Below are 12751 nucleotides of genomic sequence, written 5' to 3'. Positions count from 1 at the left end.
AATAATAAACCTATATCAGATATATGGCTTATAAATATTTTCTCCCATTTTTTGAATTGTGTTTTCACTTTGTTTTTTCTTTTAAGATCTTAATTTTTTTAAGTAATCTCTACACCCAGTGTGGGACCCAAACTCACAATCCTGAGATTGAGAGTCATGTGCTCCTCTGACTGAACCAGCCAGGTACCCCCTTTTTTCACTTTTCTTGATAGTATACTTGAAACACAAAAGCTTTCAAATTTGATGATGTCCAATTTATCTATTTTTGTGTATGCGTGTGCATTTGGTGTCATATGCAAGGTTCCATTGCCAAATCCAAGATTGTGAAGATTTACCCCTATGTTTTCCTTTAAGGGTTTTATAATTTGGCTTTTATATTTAAGTTTTAATTCATTTTGGGGCACCTGGGTGGCTCAGTCGATTAAGTGTCCGACTTCAGCTCAAGTTATGATCTCGCGGTTCCTGGGTTGAAGCCCCGCATTGGGCTCCGTGCTGAACACTTGCTCAGAGCCTGGAGCCTGCTTCAGATTCTGTGTCTCCTTCTCTCTCTGCCCCTCCCCAGCTTGCGCTCTCACTCTCTCAAAAATAAATAAATGTAAAAAAAAATTAATAAAGGTTTTCATTTTGAGTTAGTTTTTGTGCATAGTATCATGTAAGGGTTCAGCTTCATTCTTTGTGGCTATTCTGTCGTCTCAGAATCATCTGTTGAAAAGACTGTTCTTTGTTCTTCCTCCATTGAATAGTTTTGGCATCTTTGTTGAAGATTGTTTGATATATGGGTTTATTTCTCGACCCTTAATTCTGTTTCATTGATCTCTTTGTCTTTTGTTCCAGTAGTACCAACACTACCTTGGTTACTGTTATTTTGTAGTAAATTTTAAAATGGAGAAATGTGAGTTCTTAAACTTTGTTCTTTTTCCTTCTTTCTTTAAAGTTTATTTATTTACTTTGAGAGAGTGCCAGCAGGGGAGGGGCAAAGAGAGAGAAAGAGAGATCCCAAGCAGACTCCACACTGTCAGCACACGGCTGGACAGGGGCTCAATCCCACGACTGCAAGTTCACAACCTGAATGGATATCAAGAGTTGGACATTTAACCAACTGAGCCATCCAAGAACCCCTGTTCTTCTTTTTCAAGATTGTTTGGCTGTTCTTAATTCTTTACATTTCCATATGAATTTTACTCTCATGTCAATTTCTACAGTGAAGCCAAGTGGGCTTCTGATAGAAATTGCCTTGGATCTGTAGATTCATTTGGGGTGTTTTACCATCTTAACAATAGTAGGTCTTCTACTTACATGGATGTCTTTCCATTTATTTAGATCTTTAATTTCTTTAAACAGTGTTTTGTGGTTTTGATAGTGTAGGTTTGTACTTTCATTAAATTTGTTCCTAGAGTATTTATTCTTTCTGATGCTATTGTAGATGAAATTATTTCCTTAATTTCATTTTCAGGTTGTTAATTACAACTGTATAGAAGCATTTAATTTTTGTATGTTATGTCCTGTAACCTGCCGAGTTCATTATTCTAGAAGGTTTTTTGGTGAATTTCTTAGGATTTTTTGAATATAAGATCATGTCATCTGCAAATAGAGAGTTTTACTTAATCCTTCCCAATCTGAGTGGCTTTTATTTCTTACCTAATTCCCCTCCCTGCCTAGACCTTCTAATATGGTATTGAATAGAAGTAGCAAGAATGAATATCCTTCTCTTGTTCCTGATCTTAGGGAGAAAGCTTTCAGCCTTTCACCATTAAGTACAAAGCTAGCTGTGGGTTTTTAACAGATGCTCTTTATCAGGTTGAAGAAGTACCTTTTTATTCCTGCTTTGTTTAGTGTTTTGTGTTGTTGTTTTTTATTTTGCTCAGTGTTTTTTTGTCATGAACAAGTATTGAATTTTATCAAATGCTTTTTGTGTATTTATTGAAGTGATCATGTGTTTTTGTTCTATTGATATGGTACATTACATTAGTTGATATCTGGGTGTATAATGCCAGCCTTGCATTACTAGGATAAATCCCTCTGGGCCATAGTGTATAATTCTTTTTGTATATTACAGAATTGGTTTGCTAGTATTATATTTTCCATTGACTGAGGATTTTGGTATCTACAGTGATAAGAGATACTGGTCTTATAGCCCTTTTTCTTGTGATTTCTCTGGTTTTGGTGTCAGAGTAGTACTGACCTTATAGAATGAGTTGGGAAGTGTTTCTTCTGTTTTGGGGAAGAGTTTGTGAATAATTGGTATTCCTTAAATGTTTGGTAGAATTTATCTGTGTAGTCTCCTGGGCTTGAATATTTCTTAGTGGGCAGGTTTTTGTTTGTTTTTTTTTACTAATTCAGTCTCTTTACTTATTATAGGTCTCTTCAGATTTTGTTTTTTTCCTGTTCTTAAGCCAGTTTTGGTAGTTTGTGGCTAAGAATTGTCCATTTAGTTCATCTAAGTTAAATTGGCCATAGTATTCATTCATACTGTTTTATTTCTGTTACTTCTGTAAGATCTGTGTGCCCCTCTTTCATTTCCATTTGAGAAGACCCCCGCCCCCCACCAGCTTCTTTTTGGTCAGTCTCCCTAAAGGTTTGTCAATTTTGTTAATCTTTTCAAAGAACCATTTTGTTGAATTTTCAGTTTTTCTATTTTCTATTTCATTAATTTTCATTCTAATATTTATTTCTTTCCTATTGCTGGCTTTATTTAGGTTTTGTTTCCTTTTCTTTTTCCAGTGTCTTAAGATAGAAATTTAGATTATTAATTTAGGATCTTCTATTTTATTTTATTTCATTTTATTTTATTTTATTTTAATTTAATTTAATTTTATTTTATTATTTTATTTTATTTTAATGTGTATTTTTGAGAGAGAGAACATGTGTGCACGCAGGGGAGGGGCAGAGAGAGGGGAAGACCAAGAATCCCAAACAGGCTGTGCGCTGTCAGCGGAGAGCCTGATACAGGGCTTGATCACACGAACTGCGAGACCATGACCTGAGCTGAAATCAAGAGTTAGACGCTTAACAGACTGATCCACCCAGGCGCCTCTTTTATTTTTTTAAGATTTTATTTTTAAGTAATCTCTACACCCAACGTGGGGCTCAGACACACAACCCCTTGATCAAGAGTTGCACACTTTAGGTGCGCCTGGGTGGTGCAGTCGGTTAAACATCCGACTTCAGCCAGGTCACGATCTCGCGGTCCGTGAGTTCGAGCCCCGCGTCAGGCTCTCGGCTGATGGCTCAGAGCCTGGAGCCTGTTACCGATTCTGTGTCTCCCTCTCTCTCTGCCCCTCCCCTGTTCATGCTCTGTCTCTCTCTGTCCCAAAAATAAATAAACGTTCAAAAAAAAAGAAAATAAAAAAAAAAAAGAGTTGCACACTTTACTGACTAAACCAGCCAGGCTCCCTGAGATCTTTCTTTTTTATTAATAGGGGTGTTTATAGCTATAATCTTCCCTCTAAAGACTGCTTTAGATACAACCCTAAAGTTTTGGTATGTTGTGTCTTTATTTTCATTCACCACCTTGTATTTTCTAATTTTCCTTATGATTTCTTCCATTAGTTATTGAGGTGTTAATTTTTACATATTTGTGATTTTCTCAGATTACTTGGCTGTTATTGATTCTAGTTTCATTCCATTCTGGTTGAAGAACATGCTTTATATGATTTCAATCTTTTACGTTTATAGAGGTTTGTTTTATGACCTAGCATATGTTCAGTACTGGAGAAAGTTCCATGCATACTTGATGAGCATGTGTATTCTTCTCTGGTTGGGTGGAATGTTGTATAAATGTGTTAGATCCAGTTCTATAATTTTGCTCGTCTCCTATTTCCTTGTGAATCTTCTGTGTACTTCTGTCCATTATTGAAGGATTGAAGTTTCCAACTATCAATTGCCTTCTTCATTTCTGTCAGGTTTTGGTTCATATATTTTGGTGCTATGTTATTAGGTACATACATACTTAGAATTATTATAGATTGTCCATTTAACCATCATGAAATATTCCTCTTTATCTCTGGTAACGTTTGTTTTTTTTTAGTTTATTTTGCATCTTAGTATATCCACCCCTCTTATGGTTGTTTGCAAGCTGTATCTTTTTACATCCTTTTCTTTTAGTCTGAATCTTTGAATTTAAAATCCCTCTTATAGATAGCATATTGTTGGATCTTGTTTTTTTATTCCAGTGTGATAATCTCTGCCTTTTGATGTGATTATTTAACACAATCTCACTTAATGTTGTTATTGACAGTGGATTTCTGTCTGCCATTTTTTCCCTATATGTATCATGTCTATTTTGTTCCCGTTCCCCCCTTACTGCTTTCTTATGCGTTAAGTAAATATGTAACATTTAAATTTCTTTCATATTTTCACTATATTTTTTTATTTCCTTAGTGATTGTTCTGGAGCTTACTATATACATCTTACCAGAATCTGTGTCAGCTTTATACTTACTTACTTCTAATGAGATTTAGAATTATCGCTAACATTTACTTTTGATTTCTGTGTTTGAAGTATATTCATTACTTCCTCTGTGTTCCTTTTCATTGTTTATTTAAAGTGTTGGTGGCCTACTTGGTATAGCTATGAAAATAACTGGAAATAATTTTCTTTTCAGTTAGAATCAAGAATAGAGGAACTTAGTAAAGAAGTTAAAGCTTCCAAAGATAAACTAGTAGCTCAAGACATTGCAGCTAAAAATGCAGTTCAGCAGTTACATAAAGAGATGGCCCATCGAATGGAACAGGTATTTTTCAAATCAATATCATTATTAACTTGATATTCTGGTGACTCTTTCTTGTTTATTATAAACTAACTTGTTAGACTGTTTTGAGTATCAGTGGTATCTTAAGAATAGGTAATTAATCTTTTTAAAAAATGCTAAAGCAATGCATAAATACATGCTAACTACAAAAATATTTTTAAAATTAAGGAAGTATATAGAAAAAAAAGTGAAAGTCCTCCTTCATTTGTACTTCTCTCTTCCTGCCCCCAATCCCTTTATATCCCACTCCTTGTTCTGTAGTAATTATTAATATTTTGGTTCTGTATCTTACCACATACATAGGTATGTCACACAAGCTTATGTGTATGTATTCATATACTTATTCCTCCTACTTTTTTTTTTTATGTTTTATTTATTTTTGAGAGAGAGAGAGACAGCGTGAGCAGGGGAGGGATAGAGAGAGGGGGAGATACAGAATCCGAATACAGTCTCCAGGCTCTGAGCTGTCAGCACAGAGCCGAACGTGGGGCTCGAACTCACAAACTGTGAGATCATGGTATGAGCCAAAGTCGGATGCTTAGCTGACTGAGCCACTCAGGTGCCCCCTGATTCCTCCTACTTGATTGGAATCTTACTGTATATCTTTTTGGGGGGTTTCCTACTTAATTCATTTTGGTAATCTTTTTGAGTTGGTATATATGGATTTCAGAAGAGATCATTTTAAGTATTGTTTTTCTGTTATTATTGCCTGCACTCTTAAGTATAGGATCTTAGTCCTCTTCATTTCTCTATTCATAAAACCTAGCATAATGCCTAACAATTGGTCCTTATGGTGAATTGAATCAGAAAGTGTTACCTGCCTGCTAACACTGTCTGTGAGATGGATCCTGTTCTTTCTGCCCTAAAGCTACTATCATAGGTAGCTTTCTGGAAGAACTTTAGCAAACAGTTGGTCCTCAACCTTTATTTCTGTGATTCTTTACAATATGATGATTTAAAATCTATGCTCTCAGCTCTCAAACTTTTTGTACTAATTGAAGAGAAATATAGAGGATGAGACCTTAAGAATTTGTTGGTTTTGGTAGACTCAAACGTAACTGATAATTAGAACCACCAAGCTTTTTAAAAAATGTATTCTTTAGAGTTTATTATATTTTCAAATAAAAACAAAATAGTAGTTGGATATATACAATAACAATTCAAACAGTAAAAAATGAGGCTTCTTCCAAACATTTTCTCCCATTTTCCCCCTTCCCAGAGGTAACCATTGATGCCAGTTTCCTGTGTATTTTCCCTAAATGTTTATTGCCTAGACAAGCATGTGTGTATTCTCCTTCCTTCCATCCCCCCTTTTTAAAATAATTGGCAACATGCTGCATTCACTACTATGTAATTGTTCTCTCTATAATGATGAAAAGTATAGATGAAGTTATTAACATTAGCTAATGTATTGAGATTTAGCTATGGGCCAGGCCACGTTCAAAGCACTTTACAACTTATTTAATCTTCACAACAACCCTACGAAGTGGGTATTATGGTGTAGATTTTGGAATTCATTTCATTTGAATATTTATAGATCTGCTTCATTCCTTTTTACCCCTACCTTTTCCTGTCAACTTTTTGAAAAATTTTAAGCCTGTAGAAAAGATGAAAGAATAGTAAAATGAACACTGTTTTATCCTTCATGTAGAGTCACCAAACCTGGTTAAATTTTATTTAGAAGTAGATTCCCAGCATGAGTGTGCACCTGTTTACGCACACACAGTACATTCCCCAGTTTAATTTTCCAGCTTGAGGTTTCTCCATTTCTCAGACTGCAGATAGAATGAATACGAACTTCAAACTTCCAAGAGGGTAGGCTTATATTATAAATTCTCAAGGACTTCCAGCATGTTCCCTTTATACCCCCATTCCTGGATTGGGAAATGTCCACAGGGCAATGAAGAGTTCAGGCCTAGCATACCATTCTGGATTCCTGCTTCCTCTTAGCTTCTTGGGCCCTGGGGGTTTCTCATACTTTGTTGTGAGCTCAACTGTTTATTAAAAGAATATTTGTTGTATTTCATCTAAATTTTTGGTGTTTTAGATGGGGATGGTTTATCTACCATATTTTGAGACCAGAACATCTTACATTTTATCTTAATTTTAACTGGCTATTGAATCCTATTGATTATCTTATTCATGCTTTCTATGTGTTTATCCAAGTCAGTGATAAATATCTTAAACTGGTCAAATCCAAAGACTTACTGGCTCCTCTTCCTTTATCTGTACCCTAAATGGACAGACTTTTTGCAGAAGCTTAAGCAATAGTTACTGTATGATCTTGTTTAATACTTCCAACAGTTCTGGGAAGTAGGTGCTGCCATCATCTGGGTTGAGACCTAGAGATGTGAACACTCAGCACCCCACATTATTCCTTTGCAGCTGATCCACGGATGACCGAGTAACAGGACATCCCTCGCATAGTCAAGAACCTCATAATATTTTACTTTATTTTAATTGTCTTTTTTTCTGGTTTTTCTGCTTCCCATCTCTCAATTTCAGGGAAGCTACCATCCTGCCACCAGTTATCTTACTAATTTGTTTAATAAAAGGTTTGATTTATAAATCCTTTGGCTTCCCATTGCCTGTAGGATAAAATCTCAATTCATTAGCATGATAAGAGAAGCCCTTCTTCCTTTGAAGATTTAATCTCTAATTAAATCTGTTTCATAACTACTTCCCCCCACCCCAGTCCAACCAACATGCTAAATTTAAATCCTCCAAAATGTCTTGATATCCTCAAAAAAATATGCTATTTTATACAACTAGGCATTTGCGCTTTTGTTCATGTTATATGTATATATGTTGTTTATATAACGTGTAAACATTTTGTTTATATGTTATTCATACCTAGATAATGAGCTTTTCTGGGACAGAAGCCACAACTTGTTCTTTGTGTTTCCAAAAGCTAATACATTATCTGAACATCAACTTATGAAACTAGACTTCTTTTTAAGTTGATATTATCATTAATTGCTTTTCCTAAGAACAGTTATTCAGTTATCTAAAAATATAGCTAATTCCGTTAACCAGTTCCAGCACAGTTTTCTCAATTTTTGTCCACAATTACATCATGAAATCCTCAGGGATCTCTGACATTCCTATTCCAATATTTCCCTTAATTTTTCCTGAAAATTAACAGGTTATTTCAGTGGAGGGGGGGGGCCCAATTGGACAATTTTGAAAAGTATTTGTATAGTATTCTGAGTGTCTACTAGATGTGCTTATCAGCTATAGCAGAACTTCATGAAACGTTCTTTGTCATGTACTTTTCATCAGACCATGGTAGCTTTACCTACATTCTTTTTAACGTTATATCTTCTTCAATTCAGTTATAGTATCAGTTGGTATTTACCACTAGATGCCAATGAAAAGCCCTAAAGTTTAAGGTTTCATCTTTTATAACATAAATATGTGTTCCATCATATTTGCAAGCTATGAGTGTAAATTTACTTAAATGAAGGGCTATCTGTAGAAGTTTTCATTGCATGAAACTTCAGAATATGGAGTACTGGCTTATATGAACAGAATTTTGAGAGTATATAGATATCACAATCCAATTAGGTATTTTTTTTTTTTAACGTTTATTTATTTTTGAGACAGAGAGACACAGAGCATGAATGGGGGAGGGTCAGAGGGAGGGAGACACAGAATCCAAAACAGGCTCCAGGCTCTGAGCTGTCAGCACAGAGCCCGACATGGGGCTCGAACTCACGGACCGCGAGATCATGACCTGAGCCAAAGTCGGCCGCTTAACCGACTGAGCCACCCAGGCGCCCCTAGATATTTTTTTATTAAGTGAAAAACTTTAGAAAAGTTTTTCATATACAAGAAATCAGATGATCATTCATTAGCCTACAGTTAGCAAGGGAGCTAAGATTTTTAGATTTTAGGAATTGTCAGGCATATAGTCAGGGTCCTGGCAGAAAACAGAAACTGCCGATTTGAGAATGTAATGAAAGGACTCTTTACAAAAAAGTATGGACAAGGTTTAGGGGACCCAAAGGAAAATGCGGGGTCTTGAGATGCTAGAGGAGCCACTGTTACTCTTTGGGCTAAAGGAATAAGGAGAGGGAGCAGGTAATGCAACTCAGAAGGGTTAGTTGTATAGTGTGGACGCCTGACACAGACAGTGGCCTTCCGCGAACCTGTGGTGACTCTGGAGGAACCAGATCTCACCCTTTGCCTGTAGTTCTGATCTGCCTAATGCCTCCCGTTGACTGAATCCAACTGGAAGTATGAGGGCAAGGGAACTTATTGATACGGTCCATGATAGTCATCTTCCCAAAGCACAGGGTGGGATAGGAAAGAGTGGAAGAGTGGATCTGGAGGAGTAAATGGGAAACAGTAACTATGTCAGCCAAAGTAAAAGGAGTAGGAAAGAGTAAAAGCAAATAGTAGTGATAGTAATTTATTGGCTGTATCTTTTTTCTATAATTCTGAATTTTTCCTTTCATTTAAAAATTTCATGACACAGGCCTGAGAATGTTGTGCAAAAAAAACCCAAAAATACATTGGTGATATTGTAGAAAAATTTTATTATTTTTTTGTTATTTAAAATTATTTTTAAAGTTTATTTATTTAGAGAGAGAGCATAAGCAGGGGAGGGGCGGGGGGGGGACAGAGGATCTGAAGCAGGCTCTGTGCTGACAGCAGAGAGCCCTACGTGGGACTTGAAATCACGAACCATGAGATCATGACCTGAGCCAAAGTCATATGTTTTAACTGACTGAGCCACCCAGGCACCCCTGTTATTTTTTTAATATTTGTTCTTGAGAGGGAGGGAGAGAGAAGGGGATGGGCAGAGAGCAAGGGAGATAGCAGATCTGATCTGTTGTCAGGGCAGAGTCAGATGTGGGGCTCGAGCTCATGAAGTGTGAAATCATGACCAGAGCCAAAGTTGGATGCTTAACCCACTGAGTCACTCGGGTGCCCCAAGTATTACTTATTTTGATTGATTTTGATTTTGTTTTGCAAAAAAAGTTTTATTAATGCTGGATATTTTTTCAAAGGCCAACAAAAAATGTGAAGAGGCACGCCAGGAAAAAGAAGCAATGGTAATGAAGTATGTAAGAGGCGAGAAGGAATCTTTAGACCTTCGAAAGGAAAAAGAGATACTTGAAAGAAAGCTCAGAGATGCAAATAAAGAATCCGAGAAAAACACTAACAAAATTAAACAGCTTTCTCAGGAGAAAGGACGGTTGCACCAGCTGTATGAGACAAAGGTATAACTTGGTGCTGTTGTACCTTAGTTGAAATGTATTCTTTTTGCTTTTCTTTAATCAAATAATCATAACTTGATGTGGTTAAGTCACTATTAAACATAAAGTGGTTTTTGTTAGTTTGCCTTCTAAGAACATGAATGTTTTAGTAACTTTAATATCTCATTACTTGTCTGTGAAAAGTCTTTGCTGGGAAGAAATGAGATTGACACATGTTTATTAAATAACATTTTCTTGACAGGTATTTTTTTAAAGTCCTCTTTTAATATCTATATGTTGAAGAAATGAGAGTTCTGCTTCAAAACATTTTATTTTGGTAAAATATATACATAGTATGATCAAGATGTAAACAATTTTTCAGCCAGAAGTATACAATTTGACTGAATCTCAATGTAACAGTTATTTATCATAGAATAGAATTTATATTTTTCTTGTAGAAAAACATGTTCTTCTTAGATGCTGCCCCAAAAGATTTAATTACTGGCTTTTTTAGAGTCCTTGCTGTTAACTAGCTGCCTCATGGCATGGTCTTATTTCTAGTGGATTATCATTTCTTGATGATGAATGTTATTTTTTTTATAAATTAACTTTTAGTTCAGAAATGTTGTCATTGTTCTCAGGAATTCTGGAAAAATTTAATTTGTATTTTCCCTGAATGCCAGCCATTTGAGAAGAATCATGAAGGTGTACTTGTACTTGCAACGTATCTAGTTGGTTAAAATGTAAATGTTGATCATCTTATGTCTATTAATTTGATTTAGGGTTTTGCTACTCTCTTAATCATTTGAACTTTAAATTAGGTTTACGGCTTGTAGGTTATAATATGCTAGCCCCTGAAATACAGTGTTAATTGCACTGATTATTTTGATGAGGCATAAAAGATACACAAAGAGTTGGTTGATTGTTTAAGTGAAAAATATGACCTAGTGATATTGTTTTAGGAAAGTGAAACTACTAGACTCACCAGAGAAATTGACAAATTAAAAGAAGATATCAACTCTCATGTCATAAAAGTAAAATGGGCACAAAACAAATTAAAAGCAGAAATGGATTCACACAAGGTAAGTACTGTCATGCAATGGAAAAATTATTAAAACCAGTTTTAAGAGCAAATGCAATAATAGTTATGAGGCATAAAGCTTAATTTAGTGACTTCTGTGGAGTAGGTGGGGCCTAAATATTTGGTAATTGTGAAAAGGTATTTCCTTGCATGATTTACATATTAAATTACACTATTAAATTTTATCATAAATTTTAAAAATATTAAACTTTGTCATTCATTGTTTATAAATCCAAAATTGATTTTGTTCTTTAAGCATTTTTTGATATCTATATTTAATATTAAACATTGTCAGAAATTTAGGGGAAAGAGGGGAGTCTGTGGGTTATTGATAAAAATTAAAAGTAAACTCTGAAAATTTAAAAGGAATGTCAGTGATGCTAAGATTCTTATAATCAAGAAATATAAATTCTTGTTTATGTGGTGCCTGGGTGACTCAGTCGGTTGAACGTCTGACTCTTGACTTCAACTCAGGTCATAATCCCAGAGTTGTGGGATTGAGCCCCATGTGTGCCACCAAGTGTGGAGCCTGCTTAATGTTCTCTCTCTCCCTCTGTCCGCTGCCCCTCCCCAGCTTATATGCACCCTTGTGCACTCCCACTCGGTCTCTCAAAAATAAAAGAAAATAGAGGCACCTGGGTGGCTCAGTTGGTTAAAAGTGTCGGACTTCGGCTCAGGTCATGATCTCGCGGTTTGTGAGTTTGAGCCCTGTGTTGGGCTCTGTGCTGACAGGTGGGAGCCTGGAACCTGCTTCAGATTCTGTGTGACTCTCTCTCTCTCTCTCTCTCTGCCCCTCCCCGACGTGTGCACGCACATGCATGCTCTCTCTCTCAAAAATAAACATTTAATACAATTTTTTAATTAAAAAATAAATATAAATTTTTATTTTAATAAGAGTATAATAAAGATTTTAAGAATGTTTCCATATCTGTTTACTATGAATATAATTGCATTGGTATTATGCCTCATGAGTATCATTTAAAAAAAATATAATGATAAGTGATCCTAAAGGCTGGTATGTGATGCCATGATTTTAAGCACCAACTGAACTAGTATAAGAGTTAATAAAAATCTGAAGATGATAGATGTGAAGTAAAAGAACAACTTCAAAATAGGATTTAAACTGAAGAGCAGTATTATTTATAACAATTGCCAAGTTTTCAAAAATAAGATTAATGATATTGTTTAAAACCATAATCATAGGTTATCTCACTAAATAATTGTAAGTAGAACTGTTAATAACCTTTGGATATTTGCATATAATATTGTCAGAGAAAACCGTTGGGACAAGTGTTGACGGTGGTGACAGAATAGAGAATGGCAGCTGTCCTCGAGTTCTGAGCTAAATGCTGATCCGCACTGGAGTGTTGACGAGCTACACAGGCAGAGAAGGAATTAGGATCGGAAATCCTTGCAGTTCACACAGGCAGGGCTGTAAATCATTTAAAATTTCCCTTTACTTTCAGTTACAGAATGAAGAATTAAAATTCCAAATCCTACATCGTGATAATGATTTCCAAACTATCCAAATTGCTTCAAGATCTGAATCTAATAGTGGGTCATATCTAATATCTGTGGCACTTTTCTCCTCATTATCTCTAGCCCTAAGGGATGGGATGCTGCAACTTATCAGAATACTAGCATTGGAGCGTGAAAAGTGAAAGGCTAACATTTGGTCTTCTGTGACCATATGTGTTAAAAAATTGCTAATAATAG

At 35.5% G+C, this 12751-nt stretch overlaps 1 protein-coding gene across 1 annotated transcript in view; it reads left to right on the top strand.

The window, feature by feature from the left end:
• Positions 1-12751, top strand: part of CCDC186 (coiled-coil domain containing 186) — a 52517-nt gene that overhangs the window by 18935 nt on the left and 20831 nt on the right. Inside the window, exons 4-6 of the mRNA XM_015071323.3 lie at positions 4604-4732; positions 9766-9978; positions 10917-11036. Coding sequence (XP_014926809.1) covers positions 4604-4732; positions 9766-9978; positions 10917-11036 — 462 coding nt within the window. The remainder of the gene's footprint in view (positions 1-4603; positions 4733-9765; positions 9979-10916; positions 11037-12751) is intronic.

This window comes from Acinonyx jubatus, chromosome D2 (assembly GCF_027475565.1).
Source record: "Acinonyx jubatus isolate Ajub_Pintada_27869175 chromosome D2, VMU_Ajub_asm_v1.0, whole genome shotgun sequence".
Taxonomy (NCBI): domain Eukaryota; kingdom Metazoa; phylum Chordata; class Mammalia; order Carnivora; family Felidae; genus Acinonyx; species Acinonyx jubatus.
The sequence above is the reverse complement of the archived record's forward strand: the minus strand, read 5'-3'. Positions and strand labels throughout refer to the sequence as shown.